Source organism: Azolla caroliniana, unplaced genomic scaffold, assembly GCF_043228905.1.
Source record: "Azolla caroliniana isolate FFs.n. ecotype wild unplaced genomic scaffold, voAzoCaro1.0.p SCAF_15, whole genome shotgun sequence".
Lineage (NCBI taxonomy): Eukaryota > Viridiplantae > Streptophyta > Polypodiopsida > Salviniales > Salviniaceae > Azolla > Azolla caroliniana.
In genome coordinates this window covers 664,006-688,482 of record NW_028230450.1, presented here as the reverse complement: position 1 = coordinate 688,482, position 24,477 = coordinate 664,006, and the positions used below count along the sequence as shown (strand labels likewise).

The 24,477-nt window shown below is 37.1% G+C and overlaps 2 protein-coding genes across 2 annotated transcripts; one reads left to right on the top strand and one right to left on the bottom strand.

Moving 5' to 3' along the window:
* Positions 1-5,715: 5,715 nt before the first annotated feature.
* Positions 5,716-13,950, bottom strand: LOC147854225 (Pseudouridine synthase family protein). The gene is made up of 10 exons (XM_087331350.1): positions 13,778-13,950; positions 9,751-9,807; positions 9,326-9,403; positions 9,101-9,154; positions 7,870-7,952; positions 6,880-6,976; positions 6,730-6,792; positions 6,407-6,658; positions 6,258-6,318; positions 5,716-6,035 (listed from the first exon to the last, which is right to left on the bottom strand). Exons 1-10 carry the CDS (start codon positions 13,877-13,879, stop codon positions 5,929-5,931), a joined length of 954 nt encoding a protein of 317 aa, XP_087187476.1. The 5' UTR covers positions 13,880-13,950; the 3' UTR covers positions 5,716-5,928.
* Positions 13,951-18,066: 4,116 nt separating this feature from the next.
* On the top strand, positions 18,067-23,415 carry LOC147854224 (vacuolar-sorting receptor 3-like). Its single transcript, XM_087330954.1, has 14 exons — positions 18,067-18,225; positions 19,275-19,604; positions 19,840-20,535; positions 20,630-20,718; positions 20,827-20,896; positions 20,969-21,052; positions 21,140-21,216; positions 21,335-21,416; positions 21,818-21,900; positions 21,984-22,050; positions 22,123-22,251; positions 22,468-22,574; positions 22,677-22,776; positions 23,041-23,415. The coding sequence occupies exons 2-13, from the start codon at positions 19,304-19,306 to the stop codon at positions 22,770-22,772; spliced, it is 1,881 nt and encodes a 626-aa protein (XP_087187080.1). The 5' UTR covers positions 18,067-18,225; positions 19,275-19,303; the 3' UTR covers positions 22,773-22,776; positions 23,041-23,415.
* Positions 23,416-24,477: the final 1,062 nt, after the last annotated feature.

Here is a 24,477-nt window from a genome sequence, read left to right as displayed (position 1 = left end):
AACCTACGAGTAACTCATTAACCCCCCCATTACACCAATCTCCAACCAGAACCAAGTTTGTTTACCATGTCATAAAATAATTTGACGAAGTTATCCTAGGATTATTTCTTTTCCTTTTTCTGTGTTTCTCCCAACGTAATGTTGTGTTGAGGATTATCGTTATTTATGAGGCAAACTAGAGCTTAATAAGATTCAATTCCTAAGTTATTGGAATACTTATGTGTGTGTGTACATTTGCGTACACAAATACTATACATATACATTTGTGTTTTGTGTGTTTTACATGTGTGTGCGTGTGTGCATTAGTATGAATACATGCATATGTAACATTGATGAAGCCTGACAAACACAAGGTACGTTGGGAAGGGGGTGGATAACTTTACAACAATCAAATTCAATTCTTCTTTGTAAGTATTAAGGGTTCGAATTCAATTCGTTTTGATTTTACAGGAATCGAGTTCGATTACTTTTTATTGGCTATAATTGTAGGACACAACTTTCATTTTCACGTGGGCGAATTATTTACATGTTAAATGCATTTTGGGCTCAAAGAGAGTGGCGTTTGGATTTGAACTCGCACACACGCAATCTCATGTACTCACTTTTTTAAGTCCACAATCCCATCAATATCTTCCCAAAATTCATGTAAATTTTTATATAAAATTCTGTGTTTCTAAGCTTAGACCGACACCACCCTATGCTACAAAGATTATTGGACTACAATTATTAAAGTCTTGTAGCATGGCCTCTCCAGGAAATCAGTCTATTGTTTCGAGAGCCCTAGTTTGAAAAGTTACAAGTAAAGCCTATATACTTCAAGATGAGAATAGTTGTGAGTTTTCTTTCTTCAAGTAAAACCCAGTGGATCTCTCTTTGTAGTTACATAGAAAATAGGCTCAAAAAATGATAGAAACCATAAAATCATTAGATACATATACATACAAGAAAAATGAACCAAGAAGGATATAAGAAAGATTCTCGTTTTTCACTAAGAAGAATAACTCAACTTTATGGCACTACCATGAAATAAATAACTTGGCCTTGTATGTGTTATGCACATAACCTTTTGTATTATAATTCTATTGATATGAACTTTTTGCTAAATTATTAACATAAGTTAAGGGTGACTAGAAAACAATGCACTATTCACGTTTTCCTTTCCCTGGCAAATTTGAAAATAACGTGTTACAGAATTTTCATGACAATAAGCATTAGTTTCGTAACTCATTCAACATTTCAGATTGTGGGTCCTTTTGAGACACATAAATGATTCGCCCTTTTGTGCGATCAACTTGGGCATCTCATTATTCTCCATACCAAAATACAATCATAGACAAAGGGATCTTATTTCACTTCAACTACATCACCTTTATCCTTTCCTTTATTATGTTAGGAGTGTTTATGGATTCTCGATGTATCCATCCCCAAGCATGTTACAAATGTTTGCTCCCGAGGAAAAACAAAAGATGATGCATGCACTTGTTTGTTGTTTTGTTATTGTCCCGACTCCCTCTAATGAAATTGGTATCTGTTCGCATTATTAATCCTATTGAATGTGAGGAACTTGAGGTAGTTTGCTTCTCTTACTTATTGTGCTCTCTATCCCCATAGATATGAAACCTAGATAATGGAATGCACAAGCAAGAAGGTTTGTGCCACTATCTCATTTTGTTCCTAGAAAGGATGCAACTTAATATAGAATTATTCGTGCTAACATGAACATTTTTGTTGTGATAGTTTAGATTCAAATTACTAATTATACGTTGCAACATTTCAAACCCAAATCCCTAATCTCATATTTACGCAGCATAATCTACATGCTTTATTGAACACTAACAATATAAGCTTTGGGTAGCACATTCAATTTGTGTTAATTAGAAGTTAGAACTTATGTGCATACCAAAAAAAATCATATTGCAAATTAAAATACGTTAATTAGTCACATCATGTACATGTGTGACGCAATGAAGGCAATGTTATTGGCAAGTAGAATCAAAACTCTTAAGAGGACTTCTTTGAAACAATGTACATAATTAGCTGGAATTGCCCATGTGGCCCATTTCAATTCACAAATGTCATCAACGATTAAATTTTATACATCAACACTTTCAACTATAGTTGAGCTAGATTGTGAATAGACAGTTGTTTTTTCGTGTTATTGTTTTGAGATATAGGGACTACACACTTGTAGGGTTCCTCCCTCATCCCCCCAACCCCCCCCCAAACCTATGGATGAGCCCCTCGTAGACATAATAATAGTTCAGATGTTAAAGACGTAAGGGTGGGTTCAACAAACTAAGAGTCAATTTTGCATGTGCCTTGACACTATTGAGTAAAATCCTAAATATTGCATATTCAACAACCTTGAGGAAAATTGTACAAATCATTATTCAACACCAATAATGGTTTTGGAATGCATATTTTTAATTATTACCGTCACCTATATTTTATTATCCATGGCTCTTGGACCAACGTTGCTACTACATATAAGTACTCACCATGATTGCACCATGGTTCCGAATTGGTTTAGTGGCATCAACAAGGCACTATAGTACATTAAAAATTGTCTAGGAATTTGTAAATGAATCATTAAGAGTCAATACTCATGTTTCCCATAAAATTAGACCTAAATTAAGGATAGGTTAGTGGTTCACACCATTACATCCCCCATTAGCTTACCCTTATGCACAATGTTCTTGAATGTGTGTCAAAGTCTAAAGAATTATTGTACTTCGGTTCCTTGAATAGTTGACTTCCATGCAAAGAATTGGAAAGGAAATAACCCCATTAGGAGCTATGTTATACAAGTAGAGTTAGTTGGCCTTGTGAAGTAGTTCATATGCAAGAAAGATTACAACTATATCCCCCCTAGATCGAGTAACTTCAATTTGCTAAGTGGGCCAATATCAAGAGGGATTTATTTGTGTAGTACATACTATTTTGAGCATGGAGTTACTGACAATCAAGTTATAACTCTACAAAACAAAAACATCAAGCTTGGGTATTGGCTTCAATTGTTCATTGAAATATCTTTTTTGTTGTAATAAATTTAGGAGAAGATTGATGTTTCTTTGGGTGGGGTTTGAATTTGTGTTAGATTCATCTTCTTTATACATTCCTACAATGTTTCTCTCATAAAGCTTTTTACTTGAACCCAAGGCATAATTGTTTAAACTCTTTGAATTTCAAAGGGATTTACAAGTGAGATTTTATCCAATGCCATTCTATGTAGATCCCATGCTTTACATTATATTATGGGACTCAGCCAAACCATCCAAACAAGTACAAGTTGTTTACCGCTATAATATGGGACTTGGCCTTTACAACCAAAAGATAGCAGTAGATGTCCACGTACCACAACTTCTTTCACAACCCATTTGCTTAGAAGTTCATAAAGTGATACTTATAAAAAGCCCTCATTGTGAGGAAGAGGTTCCCTTAGTGTGGTCCAAGTCTTTTCTATATAGAATTGTTATTCAATACCTTGTTCCATTTGTCATTTTGGAGATTATAATATTGAAAGCACGAGAAGTTCGTGATGTTGATATTGGACTAATTCATCACATTAGAGTACCGTGATCTTTTTATTGGTTCTATTATCGCAATTCCCTTCACCTTCAATGCTCTGAACACTATACGTGTGATTCTTTCAAGGGGAACAATTAAATTTTGGCTTATGAGGTACATTATCTAGAAAAATGCTTTCGGCAACGTGGGGGACATTGCCAATTCAAAACGTATAATTTCATGTTAGGTGGATCCGTTACTATGTATCATCCATGATCTTATGACTAATGGATTGTGTACATGGGCAAGCATGGACCCATATGATTGCCTCCATACATGAAGGTATGAACGATCATGGTGTCAAATAACCATACTTGAGTACAAGGCTCTTGGAAGTGTGTGTGTGTGTGTGTGTGTGTGTGTGTTGATATTGTCAATCTAGCATGGCTAGAATTGCATATCTGTGTACATGGGTAAGCATGGACCCATATGATTGCATCCATCATACATGAAGGTAAGAATGAACATGGTGTCAAATCTCCATACTTGGGTACAAGGCTCTTGGAAGTGTGTGTTGACATTGTCAATCTACCACAACTAGAGTTGCATATCTGTGTCCATGGGCAAACATGGATCCATATGATTGCACCATGGTTGTAACATATGTAGCATGTCGTACGCGTACAATACGTATGTTACGTATTCTATAAGTATTCTAATTTTTTTTATAAGTTCTTAGAATACGTATTTAAAGGTAAAATACGTTGAATACATCGAATACTTGAACACCATTGATGTTGAATGCAAAGATACTTGGAATTTGAATACTATCCAGTAAATACCAATTATCTTTATTGCCCATGGATAAATGGTGTTTCAATATTTACATAATTATTTTCTTTTTCTCTACTAAAAAAAACCCTAGAAAATTAAAATTAAAATTATTTGCAAATTTAGGCTTTAAAAAAATGACAGTTCCAAAAGGTTGAATACATTTAGAATACATGTGGGTATTCTAAAACTTACTATATCTATAAAGGACACGTTTTTTAACAACAATGGATTGCATCTATCATACATGAGGGTAAGAGTGAACATGGCCTCAAATAACCATACTTTGTTGGACCAAGTCTAAGACCCCCCACTCCTATTTAGTCAAAAGTAAATTTGATAGATCCTCCCCAAATCCCCCTCAAAACTATATCCCAGTCATAATTTACTTAATCATTGTTTATCCCCCATCACACTGACACTTTTTGTCACACACCAAGTACAATGCTCTTGGAAGTATGTGTGTGTTGATATTGTCAATCTACCATGGTTAGAGTTGCATATCTTGAGTGAACATACATACATAAATAGACATATATCCAATACTTCACTTGCTATTTGAATAGGGTGATGGTAACTTGTTTGCAAGTCAACGTGTGGAAGATCATAGCTTTAGTCTTTCCCAAGTTTATCATAAGGCCTTTTTCACAACAAAAACCATTTAGAGCATTGCGAGGATGTAGACTTGCATGAGATTCAAGCACCAATATTATGCCGTCAACATAAAGAAAAATGTGGATGGGCACACCTATTGTGTCAATTCCCCACCACTAACATATGTGATGTTTCCACTACTCTGTCAACATACAGCTAAAAACAGGGTTGGGAATAATGGGCACTCTAGCTTCACATCAATTGTACTTGTCATTAGCTTTAGTAACTCCCTTTGACACCTAACTCATCCCAATAATTGCTCATAGAGTCCATATATGGCCCACATAACTCTTGCACATTGAGTGCATATATAGCCCACATACCATTAGAGGCAAATTTGGGTGCATGGATCTTTGTTCGAGATGTTCTCTAGGCATAGTATCAACTGTCAAGGACACTTTCTAAGAAACAAATTTAATTCTTTCATAAATATTAAAATGAGTAACCAGAAAATTTGTAAAGCACAAAATGCCTTTGTGACATACAGACTTTATTTGAAAAATAGCTCACATAATATTAAGTATAGATGCCATTAAAAATTATTACAGAGGTGTGGTTAATTTCTAGAAATTGATTCTTCTTCATGGTGCTATTTTCAGCACGACAAAGAAATTTGATGCTTTTAGTTCTATTCGCGTGATTGATTAATAGATACATGAATGCACTCACTCACCAGCATTATTAATGCATTCCAAGGAACAAACATGTTGTGTACTGCATATGTTCACTCAAAATCTTGCTCGGTATTCAACATGCCACAACATTCTTTTTCTTTCCACGCTTATATGGTTTATGAATTGAATCGTTCAGAATTCCCACCTCTAGAATGTCTTGTGAGAATTACACAGTTTTGTTAATCTTTTCTCAAAGAATGATCTTCACCAAAGAGAGCGCGAGCGAAAGATCACTGTACTGCAATGAGCCAACCTGTCTCCATCACTCCATGTCCCCAAATTCATACTTCACATCTGCAAGGTAGAGTCCACAAGCAGGCGCCATTGCTGGTGTTTGTGTTACCGTTCTGGCTTCTAATATGTCTTTCACTGTAAGAGCCATGCCCACAACTTTAATGAAGAAACTGTAAAGCCGGAAGGAACACATAAAGAAAACATAAATCACCAGTAAGGAGGAAAAGGATCATGTTAATAATCATTGGAATGATCACAATACTAATCAAAGAGAGATTTTTCAAAACCCTTGATGCCAAATCATCTTGACGTCACCAAACATCTCATATGTATGCCAAAAAAATAGACTGTACTTACCTTTGTTTATGTGTACATCCCCTGCACCAACTGCTTTTAAAAGTCCAACCATTAACCGAACCTAAAATGATACATAAAAAATGCTACGGGTAAACTATTAGAACAATTCAACCAAACTATTGGAACTAAAGTTTCAGGAAGAATATTACTTGATGATATAAGAAAGATCGAGCCCTCGCAGTTATAACATAACAACGCTTCTGCAATGGCTTTGACATCACTGAATTTGTGCTCCTTTCAGTTAATGAGTCATTTAGAAATTTGGCATCAGTGATACTATCTGTGGAATTTGGTATATTCTCGCCAGGACATTGGAGTCTTTCTTCTTGTGTTGGAAAACATGGCCAAGAAGGCATCTCACAAACATGGAGCTCATCCAAAGACTTTACTGGAGATTTTGCCTGCAAGTAACAACTTAACAATCATATCTACACGAGATGGTTACGCAAAAGATAACCAGAAATGTCTTTACCTGGCACCCACTTGCACGAAATGAACTGAAATCATGACAGCCCACTAACACTTTGGAAGCTTTCTGACATTTTCAACAATGAAATGTCTTTGTGCATTATCACATTATCTTATTTAACAGAAATTGAAATACGTCAAAGCAACATATTACCTGCATAGCCTCAAGATCCAGATCTTCCTCCACATGCCAGGCTCGTTCTCTTTCAAAAACAGATAAATCTGTACTTATGATGATTCGATAATGATATCTGCAGATTGCCACTCATTTATGTAACAATAAATTAATGGTTGCACATGTATATTTTAAGCCAGATTTGTGACCAAGTTGTCTGTGATGGATATGAATTTTATCACTTCATCAATTTTCTTAAAAAAGGAGGAACTATGCCTTAAGAATATATCCTAAAATGCAGACAATTGTAAATCGCTGAAAAGGACTGCCCCCCATTTTTTCATTGTGTGATGTGCATATGTTCAAAACAAGACCATTGAAACTATGTTTCTCTTAAGCCATAAGATACCCCCTCTCACCTTTAAAGTATTTGATATTTTAGGCAGATTTGTAAGAATGAATCTCTCAAAAATCATTCCCATGAATCATACGATATCATGTGCAAAGCGCTTTCCACCAACACTGTTGATTTGCCCGGATTTAGAGTCTGTTGGTCAGTGAGAGAATTTTTACAAGATCAATATTACTGCTAATCTGGATTATGGCCCAGATCTGTCATGTAAGTGCCATATGATAGGCAGGAGGGCTGACTTTGATTTCATGTGTGAGTAACTGCTATGCAGAGGAAAGGCAGAATTCTCCTCTTACCAACAGTTCATCACTCACTAACAGGCCCCACATATAGAACCTAGTCAGCACATACAACATGTGCTGTGGCAGCTTCAGTAGCAGGCACATGAAGGGATAAAATCTCAACCGATAATTGCTCATAACATATTGGACAATACAATGTTTTCCCTGGTAATGACACTTATAAGACAGCATACATATGGCCTTTTAATACAGAAAAAAGTTTCCAGAAGGTCAGGCTGCATTCAAAAAGCTTCAGAGTTTAAAATGATTAAACTTCCATCATGAGAAAATGAAACGAGGAACTCACTAACAATAAAATCCTTTCTGAAGACTCACGTTCGTTCTTTAGCTCGAAAACGAGCATGAAAATCTTGAGGAACACATCTCACATCCACAACTTGAACCTCTTCACCACCACTCTGTTGCAGGAAAGGAAGAACAAGATAATGTTGTCAGTAAATGATTTCCTGTCAGCATTCCACATACTAAACTAATGATATACATACTGATTGATTAAGATGACTATTGTTTTAAATACCTTATGATCAAGGTATCACGTGCAAGTAAACACATGTGTAAAAGAGAGTTCAACAAAGACGTCAGTCATTCTACAGATTAGGTGAGTTAAAGATTTCTTCAGGATAGCTTGAGTTACTGAATGCAGATCTTTTTCCCATATATTGAGTTTAAGTTAGAGATCCAGACAGCAGTCGAGAGTTTTCTTCCATTTTGACTTTGTAAATATTCCTTACATAAGTATGCTAGAACCAAGACGCCTCCATGGACAACGGGGCTAGTATATATCTCTTTGAATAAGCAAAAAATCAATGAGTTATCTTTCTCCACTCTCCATTAAAGTATATATGGTAAGTGCAAGCAAACACTAAAGATATACCGCCAAGGATGGAGGGAGAGCCCTTATTGGCTCTATGGTTGCCATGTAAGCCAGATGTCTGCTCTTATTATGTATGTTGCGCATATGATTTGTGCCTCATTGTGGAATCCGAAAGAGAAATAAAGTTTGATAGCATTATAAGTAATCTTGAGAAGCAAAATAAAAATTCAACATATACACCATATATTCTCATATAGACTACTCTCAACATAAGATGAAAAGTGCAAGAAAACTTTAATTAGCATGAAATTTTGAAGTCAATAAGCATAATAACACGATTTCACCAGAACTTTCAGCATTAATAGGTTTTTATAGATTACTCTCAATAGAGTCATACAGTGTAGAATCTAAGTTTTTAAAGTGCAATTGCAATGCGCATTAAACTATTCATCAAGGTCTTGCTTACTGTTACCAGATACTCTGTGTGCATCTGGAGGTAATGTGGTCAAGTCTATATTGAGGCCCATGGCATAACCACCAGGAAGGCAGCAGATTTTTTTCAGTGTCTTGCATCCCATGTAATGAATCTAGAAGTCCATGGTCTTGTTGAAATTAAGAATATTCCCTATAAACATTTAGCCTTTTATTATATTCTATTAGGCTTTAGTAAGCAAAGAAAAAAGTATTCCACGCCCTAGATTTTGTTGAACATTGATACTTTGAGAGGAATACCAGCAAAAAATGGTTTAGAGCTCGCTTCACAACTTCCGGTTTATGTGGTGAGAGCTGCAAAATTAGATCACGCATCAGAAAACAGAGAAAAAGATGGATATGGCGGGATTATTACAGTCCCATAAATCCATTCAACATCCCATAACACCACACCAACTGATTTAAGAAAAATGGCGACATTTGAACCATGGATAGGCCGTACATGTGAATATAGCATTGACTTACAATTTCTCCTGGCTTTCTCTTGCTCACTCTCTCCACATCAACATGGCAAACATTTCTCAACGCATGGACACCGGTATCCTTGAAATAAGAAAAATGCAATATGATTGAAGATTAATTAGCAGAGTAATTTGTGGTTTTAAATTACAAGCCAAAATATACAGTTCGTTCAGTAAAAGCAGGAGGGCCAAAATATACAGTTCGTTCAGTAAAAGCAGGAGGACCAAAATATACAGTATTTTCCTTCTCAAAATACTCGCCAACATATCTAAAAACGGTGGTTCATTTTACATTCCTAATGATTTGATCTTCTCTACATTTTCTGAAACAATAAGCAAAAAGAAAGGCATTGACCAGTGATGCACTTTCTACACATTCTCTCACAAAGTGTATACATTTTCAGATACAAAAGAGTATCAAGAAATTACCGTTCGGCTTGAGCATGCACTTTCCACATGTTTTCCAACAAATTTGTAGAATGCTTCCTGCAAGAGAAACAATTTTTCTCCCTCTCCCAATTGTTTCATAGATTGCCATAGGTCTCCCATGGATGTTAAAAATCTCTCTCTCTCTCTCTCTCTCTCTCTCTCTCTCTTCGAGCAATGAAAAAGATCCGGACCAATTTGGGAAGTTACTCCTACAAATGTGCAATAGTAACAAATTGCTTATTGCAAATGGTCTCCTTATGGCCCAACACTAATGGTTTTACATGTAGAAAACACAACGGAAATAGTGTGATTAACTATGTGTTACATTCCAAAGGTATTTTGGATCATCTACATTAATTCTCACTTGGTGAATGGACGCCGAAATCCGACAATAGGGCTTTATGTATTGACCTCAAATGTATGTATAGGTTTGATTGTGAGAAGGCCATTGAAGATAATAAACAGCCACACTCGAGCATGAACCTTAAGCAAGCACCCATGTATTCCAAGATGGTTGAGGATATGTTATAAATGACAAAGATACAACATGGTGCCACACTAAAATGCAAATGGGAAGCTTTTAAGAAAGTCATTCTCTCATGTACAAACAATTGTTTTTTGACCAACTGCACATCTTGCAAATGGACCAAGAAATGTAGGTCAAAGAAAAAATGGTTTGATAAAGAATGTCGTGAAGCTCGAAAGTGCTTTATGGTTTTGGACGTAGTTAACGACAAAGAAAATTACCGAAAGCATTTGCATGAGTATAAAAGGCTTATTCAAAGAAAGAGAAGAATATGGGAAGTTACTCAACAATTTTTCCAAACGCAAGAGAAAGCACATGCGTGTGTTAAATTTTGGGGAAATTTAAAGGGGAAACATGTTTAGAGTTATGGTGACTTAACTCTTCATGACTAGTCTATGCATTGTAAGAATTTATATGAGCTATCTCTTGCCGGAAAGATAATATGTTATGGTTCTCTTACATATGTCTCCCTTCTTTACAATTGAAGATATATGCATAGGAATTAAAAAATTGGCCTCTAGAAAGGCAAGCGATATCCAATGTGTAAAGGCTGAAATGCTCAAATGGACGGGAAAGGAAGCCCATGTATGGATAAACAATATGTTTAATGATGCATTGCAACATGGTATGTCGTATGATTGGACTACAAATCGGATCAAACCTTTACATAATGTAAACAACTATCAAACCATCATGGTTGGCTTGTTAATGGCAAAACTATTTGGATGTATAATGGAATCAAAGGTAAGTGCATGGGCTGAAAAAAATGGTAAGAGAGCTTATGAACAAGCTGGCTTTCGAAAACACCATAGCACCATTGATCACCTTATCACCCTTCGAGTATTAATGGAGGAAAGTCGCCTTAGAGGTAAAGGTTTATATTGTTGCTTTGTAGACTTTAAGAAAGCTTTTGATATGGCACCTCATGAGCATCTTTGGAGGCGAATGGAAGAACTTGAGGTGCCAAGTGAATATATGCTTGCAATTTCTCGAATATATGAGAAGATTATATGTTGTGTACATATGAGAGATAGACTTTCAGATTTTTTCAATAGCACTATTGGTGTTAAGCAAGGATGCCCACTCTCACCAACACTATTTGGTCTATGCATTAATGAATTGGAAGAAATGGTTGTAGAGTTTGTAAAGAAGAATGTATTGAAGAAGTTGTCATTGGGAATGTTGTCATTATGCTTTTGCTATATGCGGATGATGTAGTGCTTTTTGCAAATACTTTAAGAGATGCACAAAAGCTTATGAAAGCATTGGAAAAAAATTGCATGCATACTAAATTAAGTGTCAATAACTCTAAAACAAAGATTATGCTAGTGAAGAGCCAAAAAAGAAATAAACCATGTATTATGTACAATAATGAGCCACTTGAATGTGGGGAAATCTTCAAATATCTTGGCCTTGAAGTTCCTTCAAATCATAGATGGAATGAATGTATTACACGCTACTTAGAAGCAGGTAAGCGAGCATACTATGCATTTGAGAACACATGCAATCATGGAGATATTAAGTGTTGGGTCCTCGAGAAATATCTTTTCGGCACTTTGGTGACACTGGTGCGTCTCTATGGGGTGGAAGTATGGGACGATAACATCCATAAATCTACGTGGAAAGAGTTTGAAAATGTCCAAAAACATTTTCTTACAAAGTTTCTACAAGTTAAGAAACAAACACCCCACACCCTTCGCCTCCTTGAGACGAGATTGCTTCCCATTGAGATCATGGCCATGGAAAGGGTTGTTGAATACATGCTTAAGGTTCAAAAAAGTCCCTCACATCGACTTCCTAGAATTGTATGGGAAGCAAGCAAAAAGATCCAAAAGACACATAAAAGCAAAATTTTGTGTTCCAATTGAATGCAAGATATGGAAAAATGGTTTGATAGATGGGATGCAAGACACTTGCTTCATGATGCATCACTAGATTCCTCTATAAATAAGGCCTTTTTGCAACGCCAATGTATCATGACATGGGACAAATGTGGAGGCTCACGCTTCACACGTTATACTACATATGTTGCGCCTAACTACAAAACCATATTTTTCGCAGAATGGGGAAACCGTACACATCGATACATGTTAGAGCCCATCCCTTATCTGCCATTCGAACCATTGCTTACATGCAACTTAGCTCACATGCATTGCGATGTGAGACAGAGCATTGGGGCACAAGTGATGAGAGTGGTCGGCTATGCACACTTTGCCCTAAACAAGTTCGAGAGTTTGAGTATCACACTTTGCCCTTGATTCTATGTTCCACATTCATTGGTAAAGTTCTTGAACATCGAGAGTCGCTACTCACTTTCACACGTATCACGTGAAATGTAATATTTTTGGTCTCATATGTCATATTTGACCTCCAAATATCTCTCTCTCTCTCTCTCTCTCTCTCTCTCTCTCTCTCTCTCTCTCTCTCTCTCTCTCTCTCTCTCTCTCTCTCTCTCTACTCTCATAGGTCATATTTGACCTCCGCAGACGATCTATCTCTCAATTGTTTCATAGATTTCCATAGTCTCCCGTGGATGTTAAAAATGTCTACTCTCTCTCGCTCCCAACTGTGTCCTTTGTTTAATGCACTATCATCGATTACAAGCAAGATAGTGGAAATGTATTCAGCCCAAGTAGTGAGTATTGACTCGATGCCTAGCATGGGCAATCATCCACATGAAAGGTGATGAATCTTTAATAGGGACTCAAATTTCATATGCAAAACCAATATTTGTTGTTAATCGCTAATTTCCAAACAGTCCTAAAGAGTTCAGACTCACTAGGTTGGGTGATGCACAGGGACATGTCTTTGTGTCAATTGTTCACTCTAGATTATCAAAACCAGCCAATGCAAAGAATCCACGCATGTTCGGAAAAAATATCTTGTATGTTGTGTTACCTGGCCCAAAGTTGTCTCCTGGTTATAAGCCCTATTTTTATGAACATGCATTGGTTTAAACTTCCCAATTACTAGATGATCATGTGGAACATAGAATCAAGCATGAGATGTTATATCTTGCAAACAACCTAACTAATCCTCTCTCTATCTCTATCTCTACACAAGTTCTTATTTATTACACCTTACACTCTTTTCTTAAACACACTCACAACTCACAGGCTCTCCCTTTCTCTTTTTGGGATTTACTAAAAGTGTATTGTATAATTAAACTCTATAGATACATGTTCACAGTATCACAATCAGACATCACAATACCGCATCAATTGCAAAAGACACACGAGAGAGATACGCTAAGGAGAATACGCTAAGTAATGACACATTTCTTCGGTGACCAAAAGTCCTGAAAACTGCAATGCCGCAATGTGCATTGAGCAGCTATGCTATATAAGCCCCAAGGATCTAGATTCTCTGAAGACAATATAGAGGCATTCAAAACTACCAACTAGATTCTCTCTCTCTCTCTCTCTCTCTCTCTCTCTATATATATATATATATATATATATATATATATATATATATCCCTCTAAATCTCAAGAATGAAACCTCGAGTGCACCCTGGACGGTTCGAGCCTGTTGGCCTTTCTGCTTCTGGAATCCAAAGTATCGAGAGCCGACGTATTCTACAGTGATGAGGTACCTCTGCATATCACCGCGATCCTCGCCTATTTCGCTCTCGCTCGGCAAGCTAGGTCTCTTCCTTCCCTTCTTCTCAGCAGCATCAGAGCTCATGAGGCTCCCAGAATTTGCTGAATTGCTGCCATTCTCTTCTTCTTCCCAAATATGAACCAAATACCCCTGGCCATATTTCTGTGGTTTTACAAAACTGGCCCCAGAATTCCTCTTTATTTCCCGAAATGCCCTTCCCCCAAACACACCCCCCCCCCCCCCTACAAAGCCAAGGTTGTGTATGTGTACTATTTTTTATGGAATTTATACGCCGAATTTTCTCTCTCTTTCGACAGGACCTGGGTAGGGGGCATTCCTCAACTTATAGAAGCTTCAGGGCACTTGGGATTGTAGTGACGAGCCTGTGTGTTTGTTTGAGACTTCCAAACCTTTTTTTAGATTCCAGGGAAAACATTGATAATGCCCTCCCTTGGTAACTTTTTGTTGCGTTTATTTCCGAGTGAACTAGTAGAGAAGATATGTAGATAATAGAGAGAGATATAGAGAGAGATATAGAGAGAGAGAGAGAGATTTATAATGATCCTCGAGTGTCAAATAAATGGAGATAGAGAGATCAATCTAGTGTTAAAGATATTACATGGATAATAGGAGAGTGGAACAGGGAAAAAATAATAATCGCCACATTCTACAAATCATTTAAACAAACAATGTGGTTATTACGTTGATATTCAAACAAGAAAATAAATTAAGAATTGGATTTTAAAGATGGATTTGCACTCTTGGGCCATGGGTAAGGAATTGTTTCAACGAAAATGAGTTTATTGTCAAGTCCACAAGATCGAAGGCTCTGAATTGCAAGACAGAATAACGCAATTCGAGTACTCGCCTATATTGGTCATAAATGGATTGTAGATCCTGACCCAATCAAAGTACAACCTGATTGGCACATATGTACTCATGAAAACACATGGCTACGTAAGGTCAATTGGGACCCTTTGCAATGGACATGGCGTGATCCTTACGCAGGGCAAGGAAGCAAACCCATCCCTTTCTTCCAATTCACAACTAGATTGGGTCGCCACATTCTAGTTGCTCAAACAGCCAGAGAGTCAGCTGTTGCGAAGGTCCGGCACACATTTCAAGTTCCTCCCACAATTATCACCAAGTTTGGGCAGAAAATCTGGAAACAACAACAACATGCGAGGCGAATTACCACATTCCAATGGCTATTAATACATAAGTCCCTATCGGTGGGAGCATGGCAACATGGGAACCTTAGCTCTCCTAATTGTGTAGAGTGCCCAAATGCAGTAGAATCAATACGACGGGCTCTGTGGGACTGCCCAACGTCCCATCGAATATGTCGGGGGGTTGGCCGCTTGTTGCAATTGTGCCAGGTGCAAGGCTCAATCAAGTGGGGAAATATATGTTGGCTATCATGGCAGACCCCAATTGGCAGATACGAGCATAATGAGGAGGGGATGACTTTGGTGATAAAAGCAAAAGAGGTTATTTTCTCCACTAGCGGCAATGTCCACTCAACTCCTCTTAATGACAAATCTCAAGTTGTGTTGGAATTGGTCAGCCCAATAACTCTTTGGATACTATGGAAACAACAGTGTACACAAGTCTTCTCCAACCAAACTGCGCATCCAACAAGGTTACTACAAAGAGATATGGAGTGAAATTGTAGCCACTCTAAAGAGCCGATATGATGGCCTCAAGGGCGGCTCCGATGGAGTTGAAAGACAACAAATTGCCTTCATCCAACAATGGTCGTCCTCTCCCTTTCTTGAGTCAGTGGGCATCTACATAAGATGGAACTATTGTGTCCCTACAAGGATTTGTACATAATCGTTTCATTTGTAAAATTTTCTAACTAATGGAAGGAGTTTTTTTGGGGGAAAAAAAAAGTCCATGAAAGCAATATCAACCCAACCATTTTGATACCAAACACCCGTTCTTAACTAAATAATCAATCACAACTTATTGGTAATTATTCTCTATTTAACCTCATTCTCATAACCAATCATTTCATCCAACAACTAATCGATTAATCACACAATAACAAGTCAATCACATTTTATTACATATTTCCCTACTATTTACACGACAGGGGATGAGATATAAGGAACAACCAATACACACAAGAGGAGTTGAGAAAATAGCTCAAAACATACCATTAAAACAACTAGGTTGCTTAGCGGCACTACCCTTTAGGTATCCCGACTTGCAATGTTGTAAATTCTTATTCGTGGGAGTGATGATGAAAGGAGAAAAGCACAATATCTTTGGCAAAACACTCTTATATAGATATATGGTAAATATCTAACAAGTTGGGTGTACTTAGTGTTTTGTTGGAACCATTTCCCATCATAAACTCGAGGAATAATAATAATAAAGGCCTCTACATATATCGATGGTATGATTTCCCTTTGTTATCTACAATGTTAATTTTATAGTTGCTAAAAAGAGTAATGAAAGTAATGTAGTTTAATAGTAATCCATTGAGATTATGCAAATCCTATCATTGTGTCTTCTCGAAGTAAAGAGGGTATTCCACTAATTATGATGGATAGTTGTTTAAACTGCATGAATTAATTACCCTTTTTATCTACGGTGAAAGTAGCACCTTTTTAGTATTAAAAGGGTAGAATCGGCATTAGCATGAGTATGAGTATCAGAAGTTTCTCTCATTGCAAAGCCCCAAAGGTTTTTTCCACCTAATTAGTTGTAAGTTCCTTCTATGCATGTTTTTTTAACTACATCCATAATGATGATTAGGTCCATCCTTGCATGTTTGCTTATTTGCGTTGTACCATGTGCACTTATTCTAGATAGCAAACTCGCGTGTTTACAACGTTACACAATTCAATCTAAATGTCATGCACACAAAACACTTCTTTACTAGCACATGACAAATACATATTCAAGAATATGTAGGTGAAACTCACATGTGAAAAGTGATATATAAATAATTGATTGACAAGCATCTTCTTACACACACTTCAACCAACAGTGGTAATATTCCTCTCGAGTGCATTTAAAGATTTGGAAGGAATTGACATTTGTCCTCCTGTCATCATTTTGTTGCACCTTAGAACACACGATGTTTTTTTCTACGCTACGTAGCACAAAAAATATATTGTAAATGGCCTTTCACATTCCTATCATTTCTAGAAATCTACATTCTACTCATATGTTCTAGAATGTTAGTTTGCATCATGCTCTTTTTGTGCACACTTTACATTCATATATACATTCTTGAGTGGTTTTATCCTTTTAGAAATTGTTGAAGTGTGCACGTCTCTATTGCTATTTCCAATTTTTGAACATTTCAAATTACATGTACCTTTGGGTAGGGTGAGTACCAATTATATTGTTTTATTTCCATTATCAACAAGTTTATCATATCGATAATACGATAATAGTGGCGTACATTAAACACACATGTCAACACATCGACAAGCCCCTCCTAGTCTTCTCACATACACATCACACCCATCCACATGCATGGCTAATGTAAAGAAGCTTTCTAGATATGATTCCTTCGAGTTTGACCATATGATAGCTTGCTAATAGCAAGGAGACATTCCATTTTCGTGCATGAACCAATAGAAATTGGCCAAAAATTAACTTCACACTTTACGAGAGAATTTACATATCTATAACCTTCACGTTCCTTCCATAGGAACCCCCACCAACGAAGTATGATCAACATTACAGCGAATCGAGGGAACTTTGTCCATCGAAACAAGTCGCTCCTTGATTTCGATGAAAGATAGAAGGTACAATCGTGTGATCACACGAATCGATGGAGAATCGTGAGGAATTCATGATATTGTAGTGGAGGGAGCCTGGCATACGTTCGTCGGAAAATGGATTTTCGGTGTGATTATGAAGAATTTAGAGCTAGCGAGCAACTTAACGACTCTTTTTTTCCTCACCAAGGCCATTGCTCATGGAGGTGCTAAGATGAACAGAAGAAAGGGTTAGGCGATTGGGCACCGGAATGATCGAAGAGTGCGCGCCACGCCAGAATGATATGGTACTTATATATGCCACTCCAGACATATATTTATTTTTGACTAGGTGTGAAGAAGCCAGAAGAAAGAAGAAAGGAAATTTGATTACTATATTATTGTAACTTACACACACAAAAACATGTTATGTACATATATACATATAATGATATATATACACATATATATAATCTGGTTTGTTCATTCTCTGTTTTATATAGGAGGCTATGGCGGTGCCCACCCGCACATAGCGTCGTGGATTCAGCCTCTGTTCCTTAACCCTCACATCCGCTTTTTCTTAACCATTTCCTGTGTCGCCTTCGTTTGGATTAAACCCTTCAGGTCTCCCTCTCTCCCTTCCTTTCCCTCCCCCTCTGTTTCAATTTCCCCTAATTCTTGTCTTTGTTCTTCCGCTCGTAAATCTTCTTTTGTCTCGTTGAGTTAGATTCTTGTTTGGGTTTCTTTTTCTCTTTCATTATATTACTTCCGTAGATAATTCCAATTTCATGTTACAGCTAATTCAGGTATGCGTTTCTTCGGTTTTATTGGCAGAATAACTCTGTGCAATTGAAAAGAAAGCAATACACGAACGCAATAAGAACTGGGTGATCAATTAAAAAAAGTAATATTATGCAGATATCATACCATATAAATTAATCAAATTATAATACATGTATATCTATGTGAACACCATATATCTCAATTATGATGTGTGTAAAGGAAGCTAATGGTTTTGGATTGATCCTGTATTCTCACACACATCTTCCTATGTAGGTACCACACCCACATCCCATTCATGATACATATTACCTATTGACTTAGATTGATCCGTTATCATTAAACCAAATCAATAAATTTAGATAGTCAATCAGATATCGGAAAAATACACTTATATATGTATGCAGATATCATGGCAATATGGCAATTACGATTTAAATAATTTGATTGATTTCATAGTAATATATCTATTAAGGAATCAGATGTCTGCATACGCTCAAAATAGGTGACTAAAATAGATAATTATATACGTGTGCAGATCTCTTGTAAGTATGTCAATCATGATCTAAAACATTGTTTTTCGCATTATTAAAGAATATGTACTCAAAGTAAGCGATCAGAACCCAGATTCTGAAACAATAAATATATTATATTTATGTATGTAGTTGCATGGCAATATGCCGACTATGATATAAGTAAATCATTGGTTTTATTCCTTAAAGAAACCCAACAACCAGAGGTACTGAAAATGATGATTTAGTTTAGAAAACTAAGCATATATGTGGATGTGCAATTTTGTCAATTATGGTACAATGAAGCTTTTAGATGATTTTCACACAACATAAGCACCTCTTTGTGTAACTGTATCTCAATGAATCATTGCTTCAGTGCAGTTCTAAACTCGATTTTGTAAGGTGCAACAATGGAGCCATACATCTTGGGCTTGGGTGCTTTATTCGTTTGCCTATTCATTCGGTTTCCTCTTGTTTCCGGACGATTTGTAGTTGAAACGAACAGTATCACCGTAGCCTCCCCTGACTATCTTAAGGGCACCTATGATAGTGCCATTGGAAATTTTGGAGTGCCCCAGTATGGTGGAACCTTGGCTGGGACAATAGTTTATGCGACAGAGAATTCTAGGGCCTGTGAAGATTTTGGATCCAAAGACAAATTTCGGTCACGCCCAGGTGGTTTACCGGTCATTGTGGTGGTGGACAGAGGAGGTAAACCATTCTCAATGTCAATGAATTCCTAGTCATAGTGTGCACTGTAAGTGCTTTTGGGAGCTTGTCATGCTCTATTTTGTTGAGTTTCTGGACATAATGCTCGTGTTAAGTAATGTTGGGACCATTCAAAGATCCATTTTGATGAGTTTCTGGACATATAGTGCATCTTAAGTTGATTTTGGGAGCCTTTTGTTGGCTATTTTGTAAAGCATACATATCGTTTGGATTGCAGATTGCTACTTTGCCCTTAAAGTTTGGCATGCGCAAAATGCTGGTGCAGCCGCTGTTCTTGTAGCTGATGATAGAGATGAGCCATTGATCACAATGGACTCCCCTACTGAGGACAAGTCTGCTGAAGAGTATCTCGAAAAGATCACCATACCTTCTGCATTAATAGAGCAGAGCTTCGGCGAGAAACTTAAGAAAGCATATAGGAATGGTGAAATGGTACGTTGCAAGTTAGATTGGAGAGAATCTGTGCCCCATCCCGATGATCGAGTAGAGTATGAACTGTGGACCAATAGCAACGATGAGTGTGGTCCTAAATGCGACTCTCAGATAGAGTTTGTGAAAAACTTTAAAGGACCAGCACAGATCCTCGAAAAGGGTGGTTACACACTCTTCACCCCACATTACATTACTTGGTATTGCCCTGAAACATTTATTTCAAGCCGGCAATGTAAATCCCAATGCATTAACAAGGGGCGATATTGTGCACCTGATCCAGAGCAAGATTTTGAAAGAGGTTATGATGGAAAAGATGTTGTCACAGAAAATTTGCGGCAACTTTGTGTCTATAAAGTGGCAAATGAATTGTCCAACAGGCCTTGGGTATGGTGGGATTATGTCACTGATTTTCAGATCCGATGCCCGATGTCAGAGAAGAAATATAATCAGGAGTGTGCCGAGAAAGTACTCACTTCTCTAGGTGCTTTTCTCAAAGCTGAAACTATGAATCCGTTCCAAGGAGGCAACTGTCTACATGCTGAAAACTAACCATTCTTGCATTTGTCATTGTGTAGGGCTAGATGTTGGAAAGGTACGTGAATGTATGGGTGACCCGGAGGCAGACACGGAGAATGCTATTTTGACCGGAGAACAAGATGCACAAGTATTTTTCTTACAGATTATATATAATATTTATATTGTTTTTTTATGAAATTCTTAACACCCAGACAAACAATTTATTCTTGTTTTTGCTTACATTATTATGACTCAGATTGGACGTGGTTCTCGTGGTGACGTTACCATGTTGCCTACTTTGATTGTAAATAATATACAATATAGAGGTATGCGTATATATCTATTTTAAGACCGAAAAACCCACTAGAATGTGGCTTCATCTTGTAATGTGGATACAGGAAAACTAGAAAAGGGGGCAGTTTTGAAGGCGATATGTGCAGGGTTTCAGGAGAAAACAGAGCCGGCTGTCTGCCTTAGTCCAGGTAAAATCATACTTCCTGGTTCCTCACAGTTTTTACATCGTCCTCAAAAACATCTACTGATGTTCATTTTGTTTCAATGCACTGAAGACATGGAGACTAACGAATGCTTGACTAACAATGGTGGCTGTTGGCAGAACCTAAAAGCAAACATAACCGCGTGCAAGGTATTTAGTGGGTGTTTGGCCACATTTCTTCTCATGTCTTCTGCAGTGTTAGAGAAATCGAAGAATATAATCGGTGTGATAATAAGTGCCTTAAGTAAAAACAACTCTCTTTTTGCAGGACACTTTTCGGGGGAGGGTGTGTGAATGTCCATTGGTTAATGGTGTACAGTTTCAGGGAGATGGTTATACGTCATGTGATGGTAATGTTTTGGCTGATTCATGGCTAATATTGAAACAATATGTACAAGATTGCAGAATTGGAAAATCTGCATGATAAACTACAAAATGCACTGAAGGGGATATGGACTTGGATTAAAATCATGAGCTAGAGGCAACTGAGACTATCCATGGACATTAATGCCTAAACCCTAATACCCCCCTCCAACTGAGACTATCCATAGACATTAATGCCTAGTTTTGTAATAACTTTGATAAGAAAAATGATGTGTTAACCAAGAGCCCGTGTACTGTTTGTAGTCGTCTGCTTAGAAAGTCTGGCATGAGAAGAACTAAACATCTTGCATCCAGATGCATATGCTGGTAGAATTTATAATATGAACATTCTATTGTCAAACCCTTCATTTTGTTTCTCTACTTTCAGCAAGTGGCCAAGGTCGCTGTAAAATTGATAATGGAGGATGCTGGGAGGAGACGAAAGATGGCAAGTCTTTCTCTGCATGCTCTGTAAGTTTCATGATGTCAAATGTTTGTAATGCTTTTCTTGTTGATACTTGTACTTATAATTTTGATTTATTTGTATTTGGAAGGATGTAAAAATGGAAGGATGTGAGTGCCCTCTTGGTTTCAGAGGGGATGGTGTTAACAAATGTGAAGGTATTAGATTTTCAATCAAATTTCCTTTTAAACTTTGATAATTCATAGGCTGATGGTTTGCACTGTCACTAGATATCGATGAATGCAAAGAGAGGACAGCTTGCCAATGTCCGGAGTGTTCTTGTAAGAACACTTGGGGCAGTTATGAATGTGAATGTCAAGGGAATCTTCTCTATATGAGGGAGCATGACACATGTATAAGTAAGTAATTCTCGTTTCTATGTATAAGCAACATGCAGTAACCCTATAATTATCATATGCATAGGTTGTACTCATATCCGATTTAAGATATAGCCTATGCCAAACATCATTTACATGGAATCAGATTTACATGAAAGCTTAACATTAGATCTTTCTTCAGATTTCAAATGTTAAACATACTCTTCATGCTCACATGATGTCATGGTTTTATTATAGGTAAGACGACGACCTCCAGAGCTGGGTGGGTGATCTCAGCTGTGGTCCTCTTGAGTGTTGCGATTGTTGCAGCTGGTTCTTATATCATCTACAAATACAGGCTGCGGGTATGTATTGTAGTATACTGCCGATAATGCCCGCTAATGCCCGCTATGTGAGTAGCCAAGGTCTTTAATTGTTAACTAATTATGTGTTATGATCGTATACAGGCTTACATGGATTCTGAAATTCGAGCTATCATGGCACAGTATATGCCATTGGATAGCCAGAATGAAATTCACCATCATCTGCAGGATGATGCATAGAAAGGTAAATTTATTTCCTTGTTTTTTACAAAAAGAAAATGTTGCTTGTGGGTGGGGGTTGAGTGGGACTCTTGACCTGCATGTGTGGCTCATAGTTACCTCTAGGATATTTACCTTTTCACTTTGTGGTTGAATTTTATATTTGGTGTCCTATTCATTTGATTTTACATACATGCTCATTGAAACAATCTTATGGGTGAAATTCATGTTCAGTGGTTGAAGCATTCTTACTGAAATGGGATCCTATCTTTTCCTTGTGATATGCCAGGTTGTAAGCATACTATATTTGAGCAATGAGCTATATCGGTATTGGCAGAACTTAGATGTTGTATATAGTACATATTACTTGTGCTCTCACCCTCTTGTTCATAAATTTTGGCGAAAAATGAATTGGCTCTTGTTTCACTATTCTTTGGGTTAAATCACATCCCACTCGCTTCGATCCGACTTCGTTTGACGGAATTCATCGCCTTCCTGGGTGTAGTGCAAAATTACACTAGATGCATGTGAACAATTAATACAGGTTGTGAAGATACTCTATATCCCTTTTCCTAGGGCAGTTGTAAATAAATTGGGCTCAATTACTATACAATATTTTGTGTACAAGTGAAGCAATATGCTGTGCCACCTTTCTCTTTGATTACTTGTTAGTCTTGGTTTTTAATTAGATGCAAGATATTGAAATTCCCAAATTGCAAATGTGAACTCCAGTTAAATAACACCTACGTGAGTTGGAAGTGAATGAAGATACATGCATTTATGTAGCAAGTTGTTAGCCTAGATTATTCCCTTTGATTGGCATAGCCCATTTTAGGTTTTGTAAAGAGCAATGTATTGAGTAAATGCTACATTGCAAGCATGACCAATGTTGGAGTTGTGACATTATCTAATGTAGTCTTGTTGAAAAGGTATGAAAATGCTGATTCCCATTTATACATTATCTTAATACAAGTTTGTGTTAGATGCATTTGGGGGCTATACCCTATGTATATGCATAAACTTGTAGTTAGTTTGCATCTCAAAGTCTCGTTGTTATGGATGTTTCTAGACATGCATACAGTCGTTTTCAGTGAACAATACCATTTTTTTATCAAATATGTTATTCATTGGCATTCGTGGACAATACTATTGCCATCATCAACTCAAAAAATACATGTAGAGATTCATATTTCTTGACACATTAAAGGTACTCATTAGACTTGTAAACGTTTGATCATGGCGATCTATTTACTTCCTCATTTGCACACAATGTCATCTTCGTTGGAAATTTGTATATTTGATGGGAGTATTATCATCATGCCTTATGGTAAAAATGGCATGCAACTCATGCAATGCAAGAAAGACATGGTAGGTGAGACATTATGAAGACGCATTAATGATACTTATTAGACTTGTAGATATTGATAGTGACAATCTATTTGCTTCCTCATTCACATCGTGTCACAATCTTCTATTGCTTGGAAATGTGTATAATTGATGGAGTGTGCTCATCATGTCTTAAGGTACAAATATCATGCGACTCATGCAAGACAAGAAATGCTAGGTGGAGATTTGTTTAGGACATGCAAAAGTTCAAACTTCCGAAGCCAACCAACACCTTGTGCACCATGTTCCATTTGCATTGCTTACATTTATATTCGTGTATGCGTGTCACTTTTGAGATCACACTGACCACACATCTTTCTCTTAGTAGGAGTAAATCTCC